The 21,835-nt window shown below is 38.5% G+C and overlaps 3 protein-coding genes across 4 annotated transcripts in view; 2 read left to right on the top strand and 1 right to left on the bottom strand.

The window, feature by feature from the left end:
- Positions 1 to 722: 722 nt before the first annotated feature.
- On the top strand, positions 723 to 5,257 carry LOC103381980 (chymotrypsinogen A-like). The gene is made up of 6 exons (XM_008314614.2): positions 723 to 819; positions 1,032 to 1,046; positions 1,959 to 2,127; positions 2,445 to 2,713; positions 4,209 to 4,354; positions 4,501 to 5,257. Exons 1-6 carry the CDS (start codon positions 768 to 770, stop codon positions 4,912 to 4,914), a joined length of 1,065 nt encoding a protein of 354 aa, XP_008312836.1. The 5' UTR covers positions 723 to 767; the 3' UTR covers positions 4,915 to 5,257.
- A 4,385-nt stretch (positions 5,258 to 9,642) lies between these two features.
- Positions 9,643 to 14,825, bottom strand: aldoab (aldolase a, fructose-bisphosphate, b). The gene is made up of 7 exons (XM_008314613.3): positions 14,683 to 14,825; positions 13,083 to 13,201; positions 11,619 to 11,885; positions 11,381 to 11,541; positions 10,946 to 11,204; positions 10,175 to 10,374; positions 9,643 to 10,080 (listed from the first exon to the last, which is right to left on the bottom strand). The coding sequence occupies exons 2-7, from the start codon at positions 13,192 to 13,194 to the stop codon at positions 9,988 to 9,990; spliced, it is 1,092 nt and encodes a 363-aa protein (XP_008312835.1). The 5' UTR covers positions 13,195 to 13,201; positions 14,683 to 14,825; the 3' UTR covers positions 9,643 to 9,987.
- A 2,176-nt stretch (positions 14,826 to 17,001) lies between these two features.
- Positions 17,002 to 21,835, top strand: part of LOC103381978 (integrin alpha-M-like) — a 20,793-nt gene continuing 15,959 nt past the window's right edge. Inside the window, exons 1-6 of one of the 2 annotated variants that reach the window (XM_008314612.3) lie at positions 17,002 to 17,156; positions 18,440 to 18,542; positions 18,639 to 18,736; positions 19,465 to 19,535; positions 20,176 to 20,290; positions 20,460 to 20,587. In XM_008314612.3, coding sequence (XP_008312834.1) covers positions 17,120 to 17,156; positions 18,440 to 18,542; positions 18,639 to 18,736; positions 19,465 to 19,535; positions 20,176 to 20,290; positions 20,460 to 20,587 — 552 coding nt within the window. In that variant the 5' untranslated portion in view covers positions 17,002 to 17,119. Of the gene's footprint in view, positions 17,157 to 18,240; positions 18,294 to 18,439; positions 18,543 to 18,638; positions 18,737 to 19,464; positions 19,536 to 20,175; positions 20,291 to 20,459; positions 20,588 to 21,835 lie in introns of those variants that run through there. The other variant, XM_025057658.1, reaches the window with a different exon arrangement.

The following is a 21,835-nucleotide window of genomic DNA, read 5'->3' as shown; positions in this document are numbered from 1 at the left end:
ATATATATATATATATATATATATATACACATAAAACCAGATTATCTGAGGCAGCCAACACAGTTATTAGCAATTATTAAATAATAGTTAATAATGGGCAATGACAACCATTGCATTAAAATGACAAGAACAGCAGTGTAAATGTTAGCTAGATATCACATTAACAATTGCAATATGTTTTTTCTACATACAATAATTCAGACAGATCAGGTTCTCTACAAAAACATGCATATATGGAAGTAGGTTGAGTAAATTAACTGTTAATAACTGTTTAACAGAAATAAGTCCATATGGCAAAATTAAGATCAGGTGAGGTTAAACAAATATAACAATTGAAGTATCTAAAAATAATTGCCAAAAGCAAGGGTTTAGAATGAATTATTTCCTATTCCTATTTAAGTGTCATGTCTTATGCCAAAAGAAAAATCTTCAACTCAACATCTTCTATGCTCGTTTCACCAAACACTCCGAGATAACCTCAGACCTAAAGGATCCTATAATACAGAAAAATAGTTCTCAAGAACAAATAGCTAGGTAGGTCAGACAGTGACTATAACGCCTATAGATGTGGTTTCTAGTCTAGTGACTAGAAACCACAAGCTACAGGTTTGAATAGAATGTTGTATGACAAAACAATGTCTTGCTAGAACGATTATCAACAGAAATATAATGTATTGAATAGATGGGGAGTGGTTGTGGAGTATATATATGGGGAACATCAGTACTGTGTGTCAAGCACTTCTATTTACAACAAGTGACGGAGTAACATGGCAACCAGCATCCTTATCCTTTGCCTGTGTACAGTCCTCTTTGGTAGAGGTAAGATTTTATTTTTGAATTTTTTTAATAAATACTTAAATTACTTCCTGTATGTTTGATTGTTGTGACACTACAATAATTTTAACAGATTTTTAGACAAGTTTAGTTTCAACCACTTTTAACTTTGAAATGAGTCAAATCCTGAATTAAAACACATAAACATCAATGCTCAAACAGGATTGTGTAACATTATCTTTTCTTTTTTCTTATAGGCTCAGAAGCTCAGGGTGAGTTCTGCCACACATTCTACTTCTTCTTCTTTGACAAAGCGGATTTAATTATTGAAGGATGATTTGCATTTATATTTAAAGGGACAATAAAAGCTATAAAAGCTTGCTAATATCAGTAGTATAAACAAGGTAGCGGGGTAGAAGTATGTACATTACACTGTAACATACTTGGGACTGAAAATGTATCAAAAATGTTTTTCTTCTTCTTCTTGACCTTGTTCCATATTATTAATTCAAATATTTTGGATTAGTCAAAAAAAACTGCAGAATATTGAACCACTAGCCTAGGGGTATCAAACATACAGCCCACAGGCCAAAACCTGCCTGCCTGGGGTTTATGTCTGGCCCTCTTGGGATTTATCTGACGTACTTTTTTGCATGAAAACAAAGGGGACTTTTTGTTATTTATAGGTAATCATGTTGTGATTGCACTGATCAACCTGACATCTAATTAGGTTGTTTTCGGCCCTTGAACCAACATGAGTTTGACACCCCTGCACCGGCCATCAAAAGATTTAATTATTTACAAAGCTGGAGTTGTTGATATTTCACAATAACTTCACTTCCTGTAGGCAACTGAACCTAGGTAGACCCCTTCTAAACTTTCTTGGATGAACTGACCTCAACAACAGAACATTCAGAGACTTAACCCTTGTGCGGTCCATTGCATTTTTGTACACACCATTTGTCCTTGTAATGATTTTCATCTTGTCCCAGAATATGAGTATTAATGAATATGAGGAAAAGTTGGTACAAGTTATGCAGTACAGGAACAGACTTGGCACAAGTTATGCAGTACAGGAACATACTCACGCACACACGCATACACAAAGACATATTGAAGGACCTTACAAGGGTTAAAAAGAACCGTTATACCCCTAAGTGACATAATGGTGTGTTCTCTTCCAGTATGCGGAACGGCACCTCTAAATACAAAGATAGTGGGTGGTGAGAATGCTGTTGATGGAGCATGGCCCTGGCAGGGAACAATTCAAACGTTGGCTGACAAACGTCATTTCTGTGCAGGAACTCTTCTTAACACTGAGTGGGCTCTCACAGCAGCCCACTGCGTCAAAGGGTAACACAAATATTCCTAACCGACATAACACAATCACTATCGCAATGATGAATTATTTTTACGTATTTGTTGAGACTTATTCTTATCCATTTCTTACGTTTTTCATTTATATATATGTATGTATACAGATAATAATGATGCTACATTTAAAAAAAAAACTAACACAGTTTAGTTGCCCTCCAATTAACTGCCCTTTTCTCATGAAAATAATTTAGTTATGAAGACATATATTTAAATGATGTCAAAAAAAAGAGAAACTGCCACTAAATAATGTCTCTGCTGATCTCTTTGTTTACTTATTTTTTTTACAAATGCAGGAGGTTGGCTGCTGATATAAATATTATTTTTGGAAGACTGGCCCATGGTGCCGTCAGTGCCACTGAGACGAAAACAGCCCTTACGGAGATTATTATCCACCCTGAGTACAACGCCACAACTCATGACAAAGACATTGCCCTTTTAAAGCTGCAAACCTCTATTGTAGTCAATAATCATATCCAGCCTATCTGCCTGCCTACCACCAACAGCCAGTTTTTCACATCCACCCTTTGCTGGGCCACTGGTTGGGGAAAAGTCAACAACAATGGTGAGAATAATGACTTTTTATAATGACTATTCCGTCCTACAATTGTTAATTTACATTAAAAAAACATATACAAGTCACTCCAGAGTCTCACCAGTGCCCTCTAGTCTCTGTCAGTGTGAAAATAACAAACATGATAATTTTTAGTGGTACAGGAGTAGCAGATACTGGTACACAAGCCTAGTGTGCCCTTTCGCAGCTGTCAGTGAAAAAATACGTAAAATTATATATTTTAATATATAGGTCACCTGAGTATAAGTTGCAAACCCAGCCAAAGGATGAAGAAAAGTGCAACTTATAGTCTGGAAAATACAGTAACCTGTGTAAGGCAATAGGAGCTGTCCACTCAGGGACACAACCAGCATCACAAAGGATGAGCTAGCTCAGTGGTTCTCCGACTTTTTATACTATATATATACACTATAGCAGCATAGGCCTTCCCTATTAGCTTCCACCACACAGGAGAGATGTTTACAAATGTTTATAAAGATGTTTATGTTTTAATGTTTTATTAATTGTGCATGGTATGTTTCAGATTTATTCAATTGAAAATGTAAATGTGAAAATATGAATTTTCCCCACGTACCACAAGAGAGAACTCGTGTACCAGCATAGTTTGAGAACCACTGAGCGAGCCTAACATTAAATGTGAGAATTAAACCTGCAATAACCATTTTTTTAAATCAAACAAATCTGTATGAACAGTGTTTTAATGAAATTATAAAGTGTAGAGCAAGTCCATTAATATCATTGAATTTTAATGTTTCACTTTTTTTTAGTCTGGCCACACGGTGGTAGAACTAGAACAAGGTTCTAGTTGATCTTTCTGTATGGAGTTTGCATGTGCCTTTGTTTCTCTGCAGCTATTCTGGCTTCCTTCAGGCCCTAATGGGCGTGGCCCTAATGATTAGGGGATTAGGTTGATCCGACACTAAATTGACCATAGGTCGGAATATGAGTGTGCGTGGTTGTTCACCACTACACAGTATACCCTGTGTTGGTCTGGCAACTACCCCATCCTCGCCCATATACAGTTGGTATTGACCTCTACGCTCTGTTACAAACTCATTGTACTGTCCATCCATCCATCCATCCATCCATTTTCATCCGCTTATCTGTTACCGGGTCGTAGGGGCAGCAGTCACCACCCAAATCACACTGCACCATACAAACCCCCCAAAACATTCCTGCGGGTGGTGAGTCCACTGGAAGGTAGCCCTCCGCCCTCGAACTTGCGCAGGAGGTGAACCCTGGGGTTCCACACCAATGACAGAGACATTGCCTCTGGGCCAAAGCGCTAGGTCATTGTACTGTCAGAAATGCCAATTACAATTAAGAACATCCACCGATTAACTACCGTTAATGTAGTTAATCGGTGGATGATAATAATAAATGTTGACGTAACAGAAAAAGCTATGAAAATGTAAAAGCATACAAGCCAAAACGTTTTAGGGTCAATCGGGTGTACCTGGACATCATGGCTTTCTTCTCCCTGCAGATTTTTCACTTTCTGATAATCTTCAGGAGATCGATATTCCTGTTGTTGGAAAGAAAAAGTGCAGTTGCAGTTATCAATCAACACCTAAGACCACCATCACTGACAACATGATCTGTGCTGGAGGAAAGGACAAAGGCATTTGTCTGGTAACGGCTCTGTTTATATACTGTTTTATGTCAAGTTTTCTTTGTCATATACCAGTCTCATACCATTTATTAGCTCACAAATGAATGTTACAAAATAAAAAGAATGTACTATGAATGTGAATTAACTGTTTTTCTGCTCTTGTCAGGGTGACGGTGGTGGACCTCTGCAATGCAAACAGGACGATAAGTGGATCCTGGCTGGAATCACAAGTATTGCAACACCATGCCTTGATGGTTTACCTCAAGCCTTTACCCGAGTTTCTCAATTCCAGGATTGGATCTTACAGAGTATGAAAGGATTCGTGACCGGCTTGGTGCCGTTTGTCTCCAGTGGGACTGACGCGGACTTAAGCTTTGTGTGTCCTGCAGATTTAACCACCACAGCAAAACCACCTCTGAACTCTAACCTATCAACCACAACAACCACCGCAACCACCACAACGACCACAATGACCACAACAACCACAACAACCACATCCCCAGCATCCGCCTTAACAACTGAGTTTTCAATCATTATCACTGCGTTGTTGATGTTGCTCCAGCACATTGTTGTTCAGTAGAATTTTCAATGAGCCAGTTCAGCAGCTTTTGCTTAAATAGCCATTTTTTTCTTTATCTGACATACACATTTTGATTTAAAAATTAGTCCTTGATTTTATATTTTAATGATGGCATTGGGAGTGTTGTTTTACCAAAATCACATGACAAATCATCAAACCATTCTTTGGCTGTTAATCAGGTGATGGGCTTTTTTTTTATAATTGTTTTCATTTTTAATAATATTTTAGATAGATTAGCTTAGATTAGATAAATATCTGGTTAGATATCACTGCAACTTTAATTTCAACTTATTTTAAACATCTGGGGAAAATACTCTTAATAAAGACCTTCTTGTTCAAATCAACTACATCAATATCTGGTTTACAGTGCTGTTTTACCAAAATCACATGACACATCATCAAACCATTCTTTAACTCTTAATCAGGTGATGGGCTTTTTTTATATAATTGTTTTCTTTTTAAATTATATTTTAAATAGATTAGCTATGAGATGATTCTGGATAATTATAAATATCTGGTTAGATATCACTGCAACTTTAATCAACTTTAATTCAACTTAATTTAAACATCTGGGGAAAATACTCTTAATAAAGACCTTCCTGTTCAAATCGTGTAAATAGTAAATCGTAGAAATAGTTCATGGAACGTAGAAATAGTTCATGGAACTACTATCATCAAAGACAGTGTAATCAGAACACACATAATTTTCCTACCTCTGCTCAATTGTTCCAATTCTACCACTAAGTTTTTGGTGCATAGTTTTACCCTTTAATCTGCGTCACCTTTAAGGGCCTTGACGCAGAACCACTAGAGAACAAACTAGGTATCGAATCCCAAGTTAAAAGTCAGTGTGAATAAAAGTGTATTTACTGCACTACTTGGGATCCAATACAGTATTTACTAATATGGGAGTCATTCCATGAAAAGTCGTAGCAGTTTTTTGTTTACTAATATGGGAGTCATTCCATGAAGATTCGTAGCAGTTTTAAGGTCTTTAAGTCTGAGTTAAGGAGTCAGTACGTAATCATATTCAGTGCGTGGCCATTTGTTGAGGAGCCTGTGGACATCGCAGCTCAGTTGCTTAGAAGAAATTGATGCCAGGAAAGAATCCTGAGACTAGATATTTCCGTTGTTTCCGTTTTTCTTCGCAATCTATTATATAACTGAATTCGACTATCAGCCCACATTTCATTAGCCAAACTCATCGTAATCGTGCTCTTAGCTCAGAGCAAATATCATATATTTATATTGTATTATAAGTATTGCACCTCGTCTTTTACAAACGGTAGTTTCTTTTATAACAACTGTGATGCTGTAACGCACACTTCCAGCAGTGCTTTGTGAAGAAAAGTGCAAGTTTGACATTGGTACATCACTACTGCAACATGTCAGCAAAGAGACTTAAATAAATACATACACAGAGTATTTAAATTAGTAGTTTCATACAGAAAACTGCTGTGTGTCATTTGAATGTCATTTTCCTAATAATACATAGGCCACAGCAGAAATATTCAGACATATGAGACAACTAACGTCTGACAAAAAAATTAATTTTAGTATTCTGCCCTTTGTCGCCACTGGGGCTGATGAACACAGTAGCTTTATGTGTCCTGCAAATTCAACCACCACAGCTACACCAACAACAACAATAATGACAACAACTACCACTACAACAGCTACAACAACCACTACAGCAGATACAACAACATGACCAGCACCACCCATAACTAATGGGTTTTCGTTCATTGTCTTTTCAGTGACAATGTTTTTGCAACACAGTAGCACATTAGCACATTTTTTTCACATTTGTGTGAAGCTCTGGTTTAAAAAGCTTGGCTTTGTTTTTCATCTCATGAACGCGTATGGATTTAAAGTACTTCCATTTTGTGTTTTACCGATGGTGATAGGGAGTGCTGTCTTACATATTGTACCTATTTAAAACCTCTGACTGATTTCTGAATGGGTTGGCATCAGTTACCAAAGCATCCAAGTGATGTCATTTAAATTTGTATTATTTTTTTATTATAAATATATTTTAATCATTTTAGAAAAACAAAAAGCATCAGGAGTGATTTACCAGGTGTTTATGCTTAATGGCTGTGATTAATGTAAGTGAATGTTTGGCTTAGTTAATGAACTTTATAAGTCTAAGTAAGTATCCTGTAATTGGTTTCTGGTTACAGGAACCTATGGCTCATGAGCCAGAGATAGCTCTCTTGATGACTGCATCTGGCTCTCAGATAAATCTTGGCTGGCATTTCTTAACACAATAAGAAACAAATAATGAAATAAATAATAAATAAAAACCAATTGCATCAAAACCATGCAGCATCAGAAGTCACATTAATGGTAAGAAGTGTATTATGCATTGGATAGTATAACAACGTAATTAATTTTTTTAATAACTTTAATATCTTTTATTATTACTTCAGAGACTTACTTTACTATTGTATGGCTCTCACGGAAATACGTTTTAAAATACGTGGCTTTTTTGGTTCTAAAAAGGTTCCAGGTTTTCATTGAAAATATATTAATCAGAATAATGTCATACAATTAATATTGAATACACTCCATTTTTGTAGGCAAAATGTCTAGCAGGTGAGGACTTAGTGTATTGTGACACTGCAGAACATCTACAAAGGGGACACACAATTAATGTTTATAAAAACATAGTAACTGAGCACATGACAAAAACAAACATTTATCAGCAGACTTGATCATTACCCTAATTAAAGACAGACTATAAATACTCTTAGCATCAAAAACAGACATAACCATTGGCCTGTCTAAAGCACAAGTTGTTTTAATTACTCCGCATGTGTGGTTGTCTGACTTTTTAGGAGTGGCATACCTAATTGATCCTGATTACCTACTTAAGTTCAGCATTTCTTAGAGTAAACACAGAAAAACTGTGGTATTGGGGATAAGTGTGTTTGAATTAATCATAATAATAATCAGAATAGTGGTATGTAGTTTGTTACATAACTCAAGTCATTGGCCAGGGGTGGACAAACCTTTTTGCTCACAGGCCACAATGAGGTGGAATGTAGAATGTTTTTATGAATTAATATGAATAAAATGGACTACATCAACCCTCAAAATTCAAGGGAAATGTGGTTACCTGTTTGTGCGTCAGTTGGTGCGAGTGCTGTTGTGGGAATTCTCAGGACAGACGACTGAAGTCTGTGGCCTGTGACTGGTATCTGTGGCCAGTTTGCCGACGTACGTTTTGTTGCTCGTCTTCTCTCATACTGTAATTTAAAATTGAAATAAAATAACCACCAATTACCCATAAAACACTGCGAAAGTGTCACATAATGTAATGACATGGCCCTTCCACTGGCTTAACTGTCTGTCAGCTCAACAGAAAGCACTTGGTTCACACATTTTTGTTTAATTTTGTGATTTATTTCATATTAAACATTGTTCCATCTGTTTACGGTGTCAAAAACATAAAATAAAAACCCTTTTCTAATTCCAATTGCACGTTTTGTGCTGAGTCTGATAGTGTTTCACTGCAGGCTAGTTGGGAAGGGCAGCTTTTCAGGAGGCCACAGCTCACTGATTTTAGTTTTCAGTCATTGTTATTCGGTGGACAGTACCATATTAGATTTACTCATGTTATTATATTTGAGTAGTTTTGTGAGTAATTTGTAATTCTGTAAGTAGTTTCGGGAATAGTTTATTTTTTTTAATTAAATATATTTTGACTCAAGTATTTTACTTTGCTACACTGTAAACGAACCCGCTACTGAGAAAAAATTAAAAGCGGGAAAAAACATAGTTATCTGCGTTAACTGAAACAAAATTCCATTGTGTACTTACCTATTTTTTATGGTTTGGTTTCCATATTCCGGTGGTGCAAGTCCCCACATGGGGCTGTCGGTCTACAGGTTGTGTGCTTCCCTCCTTTGTTTCGTTCATTTCCGCCCCCTTGTTAAAAACCTTAATAACAAACAACCCCTTGCCGCAACTGCATTGTTGTAGCGAACTTCCGCTAATGCGAGGAATATTAAATTTGGGAAATTCGTGGCGCCTGTAGTTAGCCCCTGCTAGCACGACAAATATTGGTTAAAAAAATCCAAACGAAAGTCAAAACAGCGTTTTCCACAAGATGGCGAACTCAGGTGAGCAGAAGCTAGTGAATACAGTATTTACAAAGCCCTACGTCACGCTCAACTGATGACGTCGAAAATGCACTGGCAAAAAAGGATGAACAAAAACACTGAAATTAAATGCAAGAAATGTATTTATTATTGGTTACAGTATTTATTGGTTTGCACATGTCGTAATGTATTTGTAACATCAACACTTTCACTAGGTTAAATTATATTAAACGTGTTTCTTAATATCATAGAAATCGTTTGAACATTATGGTCAGCAGGATATTATTCCTTGATAATTCATTTGTTTTTTACTTTGTAATGTATGTATGTACTTTTAATATTGTTTTTTGTTTGTTTTTTGCTCATCAGACAATCGAGGGTCCTTGTCTTTTGAAGGTGTCTTTACCTTTACAACAAATAACAATAATGGATTTTTCTCTTTTTTTAATGCAACAATAGGGGCCTAAAACAATAACAACAATGTAGATGCAGGTAAATTAAAAAATGTTCGAATACCTGTGCTAAGTACCTAAAATATTTTAATTGTTTTAGTTGTTTCTGATCCTGTGATTTTCAGTTTATAATTCATTGTATGATTAATACAAATCTAAAGGACAACATATGAGGGTAAAGGCTTTATTTCATAGTATTAGTATAAATTGCATACTACACTTGATGAAAGTCGACCGAGAAAAGAATAGTACAAATTGTGTAAAAACATTGCGGGACTCTTCACCCAAACGTGTTTACCAAAAGGGTATGGGAATGGAGGCAGAACATTTTTCCAGAGTCTCCTAATCCAAGCAATAGCCCAAAAGAAAGACACAGCTTTAGCTCCTGTGGACATTTTGTCAACATGTCATTTTTCAGTTGCAGCGTGATGATTATAGAGACTGTGGCAAAGATGACATGTTCCATGCTGATCATATTTGAAGGAAGCAAGTGAAGGAAATATGGTTGTCTGTGCTCAATAGGCGTGGTTTTCAACAAACAGAGACTCTCCACCAGCAGCACTGGCTCCAGAGGAAACATATTTACCCTGGCAGGCCTGGTTGTTAGCCTGTAGGTGGCAGAAGATAACAGTATTATTTACGGAACAATGCCATAGGAACAATGCAGAAGCTTTTCAAATATATTTGTGATCCTATTTTTACCAGTGCTCTCTTGATGAACTCCTCCTGGCATGCTTTTCCGTTTTCTTTCTTGCCACCCCAGGCTTTAAGAGCAGAGGCCTGGAGGGCTCGGCCATATGAGAAGGTCAGGGCCCAGGGCCTGTGCAAAGGGCACTGGTTCATGGAGTTCAGGTTGACAGAGGCTTCCTCCTCACTCTGGCCACCAGACAGGAAGGTGATGCCTTGGTAGGGGAAGAGGATTGAACATTTAGTTTGAGCAACCGAAGGGTATTTTACCAATTGTACAAAATATTGGAATGGAAGAACATGACAATGGGCCAATATGTAACACACTCAAGAACATGAATATATTTCTACATACTGTGCAGAATGCATTATGTGATGCACGACCCACTACAAGAATAATTTGATATAATATTCTAATATGTTTTGGGCCTTTGGAATTGTGCTACTTCCTCCAATACAGCGGCACAGCACTTAGGCGCTCAGTTTCTATAGGAATCCACTACAATTGTGCAATATATATTTTGTTTTGTAGCAAGCCAATAAGAGTTTAATATCAGAACTGAAGAAGCCTCTTGGATTAGAGGTGAAACGTCTTCTTTTAGAAAATTCACGACCAGTTGCCTAACAGAACTTTTTTTTTAACTTGACCATGACCTGGATGACTGAGAATCTTCATAGACAAGAGTTAAATATGCTTTGTATTTAATGAAATGTTTTTTCACGAAACTATATAACACAATCATTGCAAGTGCAAGTTTAGGGAAATATGTGCAGCGTCGAGCTCACCGGGAACAGCAGGGGGCACAGTGCGGCGCAGGGCAGTGACAGTTGCCATGGCGATTTCCTGGCTGCTGTACTTGTGTGAGCAGGAGTGTCCAGCAGTAACCATGTTGGGCTTGAGCAGGGTACCTTCCAGGTAGACATGGTGATCAGACAAGGCCTTGTAGACAGCAGCTAGGACCTTCTCAGTGACATACTGGCAACGCTTCAGGTCATGGTCACCGTCAGGAAGAATCTCAGGCTCAACAATGGGCACAATGCCGTGCTGAGAAAAGCGGAAAGTATGTGCATTAACTTTGTTAAGAAATATACAGATAATCAGGAACATTTATTAAAGCTTGTGGCTAATAGGACCGACGAGCGAGACATTAATACAGCACTGACATATAACCCTATGGCTTTGTAACAAAATATCTAGACAACGTTTAAGATTTGGATTACCATCTGGCAGATGCTAGCATAGCGAGCTAGAACGTTGGCATTCTCGATGATGGCCAGTCTTGAGGGAGTTGTTGGAGTGATCTTCAGAACACAGCGCCATTTGGCAAAGTCAGCACCGTCCTTCTTGTACTGGGCACAACGTTCATAAAGTCCATCAAGGCCTACAGAAAAGTCATAATTTTAGGACAGAGATGCCAAACATCAGGATTTTTTATTTTCATGCCGCTTGACCACTCACCCTGTGTGGTGGTCTCGCCATTGGTTCCAGCCAGAGGAACAACACCTTTGTCGACCTTGATTCCTACCACCATGCCTCTGTCCTTCAAGAACTGGGTGAAGAGTTTGCCATCATCAGTCTTTTGGTACATGGTCTCATGGAAGAGAATCACTCCACCGATGCAGGGCTTGACGCGGTCATCAGCGGTGAAGAGAAGCTGGCGGTACAACCTCCTGTTCTCCTCCGTGTTCTCAGCATTGATGCTCTGGAAGCGCTTGGCTACACTGCCTGAAGGTGAATGAGACATAGGGAAGCTGAGAACAGCTTAAACTGTGCTGCTTAATGTTAATGGTTTAGTGCAGGGTGGGCAAACTGTCACTTTGGGGGTGCAGTTGTTATATAGAAGGGCGTGTGCAGGCAAAAAAGTTTGGGAAATGGAACAAGCTTTTCACCAGCTGAAGATGTTTCTGAGATTTAAATTGACTGGATAACTGAACACCAACGCCAAATCAGTAATGAAAAAAAGGAAAGTGATGTCTTGACCTGTATGCACGAGACACCGTGCACTAAAGAATGTCTTGCTTATTTGCTTGTTTTATTGCTGAGAAATGTGAATGGCAATATCTAGAGCCCGGGAAAATGTATCCTGCCATTATTTTATTTATTGATTATTCTCCAAGGTCCAGTGTAGATTTTTGTAAATTGCTGTCAACGCTTTTGTATGGATAACTGATGGGACATTTAAGAACTTTTTAGAACAGCCACTACCTGAATGGCTACATACCTTATTATAACTTAAGTAGAAAAAAAAACATACTTTTCTTATATTTATGACTTTTTAACATTCTGAAGAGATTTTCCGGAAGTCTTAAGGATTACAGTGATCCCTTTCCTATCGCGGTAGTTGTGTTCCAAGACCCACCGCGAAAAGGGAGAATCCGCGGCAAGATAGTTCATAATATTATTTACGTATATATTTAGCCTGCATGAACCTCCCCCCACACTGTTATTAAACCTCCCTAGACTGTATTACCATTTCCCACACAATTATATGCACAGTAGAGGGGTAGAACGGAAATATAATAAGACATACATATTATGTAAATAAATGAAATACACCGCCATGAAAAACAATGTAAAATACATTACTTCTTAGGTTTCGTAACAGAAACCTAAGAAGCATCGTAGGGCGTTAAATTAGGGTCAACGTTCACCAAACACAAGAGCACAAACCTTACAACACCGTACAATACGTACTATGAGAGATGCAAGAGCCAATCAGCGTGAGGAACAGAAGAGCATGCTCATGGCTTTTAGTTTATTTTTGCTATATTTCTACTGGTTTTTTTAGGTCAGGTTTATGTTTTTATATCCCGAAACTCGCGACATTTTGAAAGGAGAACCGCGATATAGCGAGGGAACACTGTACTTCTGTACTGTGCTAACTTGTGCTTAGCTCATAACCATTCTTCTGTCAATCTTTACCAGTGGACTCATCGGCAGCAAGGATTCCCTTGCCGGTAGCAACGATCCTCTGGGCAATATCACTGAGCTCCTTCTTCTGCTCAGGAGTCAGGAAGGGATATGCATGAGGCATCTTGGCTCTGGAGGTGAGAAGAATAAAGTCGAAGCAAGAACAACATAAGGCAGAGAAAGAAAGAGAAGGCTAAAAGTTCAGTCGATTCCTGGCTAAAAGGTTAAGGTTTGTAATCATGTAGAAGGAAGTGCTGAAATACTGTAGACCTGCCCTTGAGCGTACAATAGAATGCAATTCTGAATGATTACATTAGCTGCTAGTGCAGCAACAACGGTTGCGTCCAAATAAAGTAATGGCCTGTGATCTGTGTGGACAGCGTTGAGGATGACCTTTTTTGTGTTGTTGTTTTGTTTGTTTGTTTCTTAAATGAATGTCACTGACCACACTTCAACAGGTCAGAGAGCAAGGAGATGGCAATGCATCCAAAGAATAGATTCAAAGAGTGTTATCAAAGTGAACACGTTTTTGTTTTTTTTTGTGTTTGTTTTTTTTTTTGTGTTCCCCTTTCCAGGGTGACAATGATGCAAATGTGTTGTAAGACCAGTATCCTTTTTACAGTTGACATTTTACTGTCTCTCTATAGCCCGGTATCAAAGCATGTTACAGTATGTGCTGTGGTTACACACTAGTTTGTCTGCATAACGCGTGACAACACAAGGGGATCCGGTGTCAGAGAGCCCTCTACTCCCTTCTCCTGACGTGTCCTCTCCACAATCTTATGACTCGTGGAAAATTATGACAAGCATGTCACTGACCTTTTCTATTTTCAAGCCTCTTATCCTTGACCTTTGTTACACCACCCACCAACCCCCACATGTTCGTATTTACTCTACTTAGTTCCCTGGTGGTTTCGTTCATTATCAAAAGGCAAAACTAAATATACTTGGTACGTAGGACCAGAGAGTGACAGTAGCCTGCCTGAGCTAAAAGACATTGAATAAAATAAAAATGTCGCTGCCTCACACCTCACATTCTGTCAGAGATCATGGGCTCTTTTAAGGGCGATTTGGTGAGTCACTGCTGACGATACAGTTTGAAACTTGCATAATTGCTGGATGGATGCAAGATTCGGTGTTGACACAACAGTTTGTGGAAAAAAAATGTAGCAACCACCAGAGCATGGGCTTTATAACCAGTTCTGCCGTGGTACGTGAAGCCCGGGGGCGTAACTTAAGAAATAATCTAAAGCGGCTTTGTTCAGAGCTGATCTCACACACCAAATTGCTGACACCAGTAGCCATTGGTAATGCTATTAATGTCATTAGGGCAGCTTGTGCGTGTGGTGCAATTCGAGGTCATTTGGAAAAACCCTAAAAGCTAAAAAGACCTATAGAAATATATACGGCATCTAGCTGTGTTAAAAGACGAGCATATGTCTCAATACATTTCCAATGAAATACATTTGGGTTTTTTTTTTTTACCCCTCATTTTAAAAATGTAGATAAAGCTAGCACTTCCAACCCACCGTCAAGTACGACTAGAGAAAATACAGAAAACGAAAGCGATGCAGGCACGGCTTGATATAATATTGCGATGTTTGGCTTTTACCTTTGAGTTCAGAGGAGAGCTGTGAGAGGGACGGAGATCTGGCTTTCGTCTGCGACACCCCTGCAGACTGCTGACCCGTGTATTTATCCTCCTATTGTGACCCCTCACATTTCAGCTGTTCTGCTATAAATAGAACAGGATGCAACCAGAGCTGGTCTGTGACATTCAGATAGGCTAGGGCCGGGAGTAGCTGGGAGTGAGCAGTCACTGAAAGGGCAAAGAGTAGCTTCAGTGTCCAGCGAACAAAGCGAGTAACCAACTCTGAAGAGAACTCAGTTTGCTACATTAATGTACTTGAATAGTGACTGGTATTATTATAATTCAGTTTAATATCCAGCAGGTGCATGTCAAATCCAAATATTATCTTTGTTAAATGTGTGGTTTTATGGGGTGCTTAAATGTCTTTGGTGCTGACTGAAATGAATGGGAAACCACTTGCATGTGCGTGTGTAATACACGTTTCCCGTTTCTTTTTTGACATTTTTTTGCTTTCAGGGAAGTTGAAGCAGAACCAACACTGACACGTCAGAAATGAGCATTTTCTGACCTTTTATGTAGCAGGTTGGCTGTTCTCTGGCCTCCTTCCACAGAACGAAAACATTAGATTTGGGGTTAACAGCGTTGGACACTCTGAATGATCTATTTAGATCTGGGCGTGGAAGTTGTTTGAATTCTTTCTGACCAGGAGAGGGCACTGGAGCTGGGCTAAAGTTTTTGAGGTATGCATGGTGGGTTTGATGCCTTCATTTTTGAGGTATGCATGGTGGGTTTGATTAGTGTGGCATGCCTTCTTTCTCCACCTTTGATGTAACGTACAGGAAGTGTGGTCAGATACAGATCAGCTAAAAGAACTTTGATGAGCTACGCTTCCAGAATGAAAGATTGAAAATAAATGGAAGAACATTAGAACGTGTCATTTTTTTTTAAGTGCAGCTGTTCTCAACCTAATGAAACAGTCATGCATAAGGGCCAAAATGCTTTTTATCATTTTATCTAAGGGCCAAAATGCTTTTTATCATTTTCCATGTCAGGAAACATGGGTGTTGCAGGGAAAAGGCAGAAGTATAATGATAATATAAATATATTCTATAATTTGGAAAGGTTTGGCGGGCCGGATTAAAAAGCTGAACGGGCCTTAGTTTGCCCTCTTTGAAGAAATGAACAACCCAGCAACATCTGTGTGAGTTACTTACACACACACACACAAAAAAAAGGTGTTTCTGTTGCTGCACACTTGCCCTGTTGTTGAAAACCCAGTAGATTACTTGAGATTTTATACAAGAGTCGAATTTTGTTAAAGCTTCTGCAAAGCAAACTACTTCCTGGACAGGCACACACACGGACACAGACAGGGGAGGGCAGACATCTCACAGCATTGCCATCCAGCCTGTAGAAATACAACCCAGAGAAACATGGGGTACTAATTCTTAACCTTTTCTTGACCCTTGTCAATTTCTTGACCTTTAGAGTGAAGGGCGAAACAGTGTACTAGTCAAAGGCCACACGCGAACCTAGTAGCGTAGCTTCAAAACCTTTTGGGGGGGGGGGGGTGTTACATAACAACACATGCTTTATCACTTCATGAGAAACGGTGAAATTTGGAGAGGAAGGTGGTCACACGGCTTGGTTTTGAGAGGTGGTAACAATAGCACATGTCAATTTCCTGTTCTAGACCTGTAGGCAGAAACCAGCAGCAGAGTTTGGACAATTAAAAAAATACGTTTGACGGCACTTAACAGTATGGCAGAAATGTCCACTAAATTCAACCTGACATGTTTTGAAGGCCTTTTCCATTCCTCTAGAGATTTTTGTTTCTATAATCACGGTTTTGTTGATTGTAAGCGTACTCATCAGGAGTAGTAAAAGAATAGCGTTGACGTTGAGTCGAGTGAGCACATAGGAAGTGATGAGCACAAAGGAAGTGATCTTAAAGAAGAAATGAGACATTTTATTTTTATACCGTCTGGGTTTGGATTGTACAACCCCTGCTTGTCCCAGGAGACATTTTCATCTTGTAGACAGGAAGAACCATTGTCATTGGATGCTCACAACTGTTGGAGTGATGAGCATGCAGCTCTGTTTAAAATATATATAATAATAATATATAATAATAATAATAATAATTGAAAAATGCTCAAAAAAATGTATTTTTTTGACAAAATATACAGGAAAAAGCCGATGAAAACATGTTGTTATTAATGAAAAAAAAAAAAAGATGTTACATTGTAATTAGTGTAAACAGTAAGTGTACGTATGGAAGGCCAACTGTTTTAAACCCTCCCACACCACTTCCTTTAATTGTTTCTGTTTGAACTTCCACATATAACTCTTTACTTCTTCCTCTTGGACAGAAGTTGCTTCTTTTACAACTTCTTCACATCTAGGGATCTAGAAAACACACTAAATGTTTGATTCTTTTTAACACGCAAGTGTTACTATGGACTGGATAATAAAAACCACAGTCTTTTTATCAGGTAAGAAACATTTTTTTTTGTTGTCGTTTTAGGTCAAGTTTTCTAGGCATTTAAATACATTTCAGGATTAAAGTAATAATGTACCCGAGCCGGCTTTGCCCGTTCCGGGGACTCATCTGACGTGTTGTAACCGCACATTTCTAACGGATGATATCTGACCCACTGAAATGCATTGAAAAGTCCAAAATGACCAAGTTCTGACATCAGAAGACATTTAGATTAACATACAGTATATTTACATATACATCAACATATTTTGATTTATGTCAGACCATGTAGATAAAAAAAAGTGAATAAATGTTTTAATGATATTGTCCAACACAGGGGGGAAATAAAGCCAGTAATATGACACAGTTGTGTCTCAATTACCAGTCAGAAAAAAAACCACCACTAGGTGGCCTGAATAGGGGGACCAAGCACCATAGGCAGTGCATGAATAGATTATGTGTTATTGAAATAATACAGTTGTTTTTCAGCCTCCTTCGTGAATTCTTTTGTAAACTTAATGAATAAAATAATACATTTATCCACAAGGACAAATGTCTGTTTCTTCACTACATATACTGTATATACCAGGCATGGGCAAACTAAGGGCCTCGGGCCGGATGCGGCCCGTTCATCTTTTTAATCCGGCCCGCCAAACGTTTTCCAAATTATATAATTTATAATATCATAAGACTTCTGCCTTTTCCCTGCAATACCCATGTTTCCCCAATAGATGGCGTAGAAAATGATAAAAGCATTTTAGCTAATTATCCTTTATTCATGAGTTTTACATGTAATCTATCTATCTTTCTGCTCCTGACCCGGCCCCCCTGTTCAATTTTAGGGCCACCTGTGGCCCGCGAATCAAAAAGTTTGCCCACGCCTGGTATATACCGTAATTTCCAGACTATTGAGCGCACCTGAATATGAGCTGCATCCACGAAATTTAAAAAGAAAATATATATTGGCTGCTCTTCTCTATAAGCCGCAGGTGTCCACGTTGTGACATGGGATATTTACACAGAAAGATTTTAATCAAATAAATACTTTTTTTTTTTACAAACAGTTTCCGTAACACGTTAGCTCTTTCCTGCTTCGGCGTCCCGACCGTAGTTGGAATGAACAGGGGAGACTTAGTGATCTGCTCCGGGGGTAAAGCTAACATTAGCACATATTAGCACTAGTATAACACGCAGTAATCATGCCAGAAACAGGGTGAATTTCGTCATTTGTCATCATTTGATGTCATTTATCAAAGAAGATTGATTTTCTGATGCAGTCCTTCTGTGTCCCTAAAGCACTTACTGCAGGATTTTCCTTCAACATCGATCCCAAGCCGTGGAAGTCCTTTAGGAATTCTGCCGCAGGGTTTGGATACCAGGTGGTTCAAAGGAAGTCAGAGTAAGTCTGATACATATCTAACACCCCTTCTAAATTCACATTGAAGAATAAAAAAAAAAAGTTTCATCACATGTGGACTGCTTTATATCTCTCCAGCTTGCTCGTCAGTGCCCCGTTAGAACAGTATTCACCAGTAAGAAGAGGACAAGTATATCGGTGCTCTGATCTCTCCTGCCGACTAATGCAACTTCATGGTAGAACACTCTCTACACTCCTAAATATTTGCCAGTAAAAAAAAAAAAAAAAAGTTTAACAGTACAGTGGAACCTCGGTTTTCAAACTTAAAATTAACTTAAAGGTCCATTCCTGGACCCCCCCCCCCCCAGATGACTGCTTATTCAAACATTTTCAACAGTATTTTGTGTAAGGGTTCGCTTTGCTTTCTCAAAAATGATCGTCTCCGAAATATTGTCGCAGCCCGACTGCTTTTTGTGGATCCAAATCACAAGCAACTTTCCCACTTTTTGTACTGTCTGAGATCTTTGCTTGGTGATCACAGTCACTCCGTTGACAACCTTAGCTTCTTTTGTTGCTTCCTTGTTCTTAATGATGGTACAAATCGACGACTTTGCTAAGCCGTACCGTAAAGCCGGATCGGTAACACGAACACAATCTCTCGTCACTTGTATTGTTGTTCTCACTACCTTTCTTTACCCATGGTGATTTGTGAAATGAAATAATAGAAGAAATAGTATAACTATTATATAACAAAATCAGACACCAGTTGTGGTATCGTTAGCTTGTTCGGCAACCGAATTATGGTACAGTTGGGGCAGTATTTCGTTAAAAATGTTGTTCGTAAATTAAAAATTGTTAATAAAAAAAATGGGAGGCGTTCGACAACTGAGGTTCCGCTCTATTTTATTTTTCATAATAGAGAAAATTAATTATATTAATATATGTAATTTTGTTTTTTAAATAGAGCCTGAGTTTGCAGTCAACATGTCCCTAGGTTTGACAATGACAAGTGACCCTTCGAAAGATAACACTATGGTAACGAATGTGTCATCTTTATCTCTTTATCTTTCCGGTTTGTTTGTTTCCTGTTCAACTCATACTTGGTGGTGGGTGTGAGGTACAGATAGTGCAGTTCACACACTGAAAGAGAGATACGGGAGTGCAGCATGCTTTACATATTTCCATATATATAAATAGTTATAATAATTATGCTTCACTAGGGTTCACTGAAGGTAGTTGACTATGGGACTATTTTTCGTGTCAAAGTAAGATTTTAAGATTAAGATTTTGTTTTGTATTTTAACCTAAAAATACATTTGTTCCACTGCTGTAATGCTTGAATGATAAAAAGCCTCAAGCCACTAGGTGGCAGCAATTCATACAGTGGTTTGTACAGATACAAAATAGATAAAAGTGGATTACAGTGGATTCTCAGGCGTCCACTGTAGAAACTTACATATGCAACACTGCCATCAAAACCTATTCTTGTCATAGAAAATGACATTTTAATAGCTGTCCACTGTAGTGAGCGCCATGCATGAAAGGGTTAATTGAACTGATTTTCCTCTTTAATTGTTGTTATACTGCCTTATTCCTGCACTGCTTCATTCTGTATCTTCTGCAAAACAACCACACTCACCATAAGCATTGTTTCTGATTGAGTGCTTTCCTTCAGGTGTGTGGACCAACCATCCCAAAGGATTGCAAAAGTATCACCATGTTGAATGGTGCCTGCATTCAGATTGACCGCTCTAATAGGAATCAACCCCCCGTGCCTTCGTCCATTCCTGGTAAACGTTGCAAACATCCATGTCAATATGTAAACATAATTCTGATAAGATACTAAATGAATTTCATTGTCAAGAGCATTTTTGCTCAATAATGAATATGCGTTCAAATGTCAAATTGTTTTGGGTCATATTTTATTTCACAATTTTTTTTTATTCCTGGTTTTAACAGTCTGCCGAGCCGAAGCAGATATTGCATATCTTTTGGATGGATCAGGCAGTGTAACTGAAGATGACTTTATAAAAATGAAGACTTTTGTGAAAGACCTGACCAAATCCATTAAAGGACCAGATACACAGGTACATTATGATTTTAGCAGTACTCCACTTTACATTACATCACAATACATTTATCAGACACTTTTATCGAAAGTGACTTACAATTTGAGTCAGTCAATCAATAATTAAGCCACTGTAAACATGCAAAATACAAAAATACATAAATAATAATAAATGATAATACATAGTAAAAGTACCGTTATAGTCATAGTAGGTCATAGAGCAAGAAGAATAGTAATATCATAAGAATACGGCACCGTAAATTCATGCTTTTTTTCCACACGCTTCGAACCCTGCGCCTTAAACAATGATGCGGCTAATTTATGGATTTATACAGGCTAACGAAGTTCGTACCGCTAGCGATCAATGACTTTTCTGGTAGGCTACTGTGTGTGTTATACTAGTAGCGTATGTCTGTCTGTGAATGGCTGTGTGCGTATATGTGAGTGGGGTAGAGAGAGAGAGAGAACGGTAGCTAAAGTTGAGAGCAGTTTGAGCCCTGTCATGTTGAAGCGTCAGTTGGTTATACAGGGGCAGTGGTGGTTTGATGGTTAAGGAAGCGGACTTGGGTTCAGGTTTGAGTCTACCAGCTGCAAAGTTACCACTGAGGTGCTCTGAGCAAGGCACCGTCCCCACACACTGCTCCCTGGGCGCTTAAAGCTGCCCACTGTTCACGTTGGTGATGGGTTAAAAGCAGAGGTCACATTTGGTAGTGTGCTGTGTCACAGTGACAAGTAGTTGACTTTCTTTCACTTCCTTCCTTAAAACTATGTTTATGTTCTGTTGTTGTGATCGGAGTGTCTGATAATAAAGACCACAACTTCCTTGTTTCTGTTTTTACCTCTGCTCTGGACAAGCACAAAGTGAAGAGAGCTAATGTTAGCTTCACCCCTGGAGCAGATCACTAAGTCTCCCCTGTGCATTCCAACTGTGGTCGGGGTGCAGAAACAGGAAAGAGCTCATGTGTAACCAGCCGTGTTACAGGCACTGTTCGTTTATTTAATTAAAAGTAAAAAAAAATATCCCATGTTACAATGTGGACTCCTGAGGCTTATAGAGAAGTGTGACCTATATATGTACAATTATCTTTCTTTTTAAATTTACCGGGTGCGTGTGCCTATATTCGGGTGTGCCTAATAGTCTGGAAATGACGGTATGTCATAAAGATAGTAGGTCATAGAGTAAGAAGAGGTGCATGGTAGATGTTAGGGGGTTTGTTAGGATATGAGGTGTTCTTCGGAGAGAATCATTTTCAAGTGCTTTTTGCAA

This window comes from Cynoglossus semilaevis, chromosome 8 (genome assembly GCF_000523025.1).
Source record: "Cynoglossus semilaevis isolate Cse_v1.0 chromosome 8, Cse_v1.0, whole genome shotgun sequence".
Taxonomy (NCBI): Eukaryota; Metazoa; Chordata; class Actinopteri; order Pleuronectiformes; family Cynoglossidae; genus Cynoglossus; species Cynoglossus semilaevis.
This window is presented reverse-complemented; position numbering and strand designations above follow the sequence as displayed.

Bases quoted from the DNA above. Each gene is read 5' to 3' on its own strand.
- aldoab (XM_008314613.3), bottom strand. From the start codon at position 13,194: ATGCCTCATGCATATCCCTTCCTGACTCCTGAGCAGAAGAAGGAGCTC. The intron at 11,886-13,082 runs GTAAAGATTGAC...ATTCACCTTCAG, and splicing joins TGCTGCCGATGAGTCCACTG to GCAGTGTAGCCAAGCGCTTC. The intron at 10,081-10,174 runs GTAAAAATAGGA...TGCCACCTACAG, and splicing joins AGTTCATCAAGAGAGCACTG to GCTAACAACCAGGCCTGCCA.
- LOC103381980 (XM_008314614.2), top strand. From the start codon at position 768: ATGGCAACCAGCATCCTTATCCTTTGCCTGTGTACAGTCCTCTTTGGT. The intron at 2,128-2,444 runs GTAACACAAATA...TTACAAATGCAG, and splicing joins GCAGCCCACTGCGTCAAAGG to GAGGTTGGCTGCTGATATAA. The intron at 2,714-4,208 runs GTGAGAATAATG...TTCTCCCTGCAG, and splicing joins GGGAAAAGTCAACAACAATG to ATTTTTCACTTTCTGATAAT.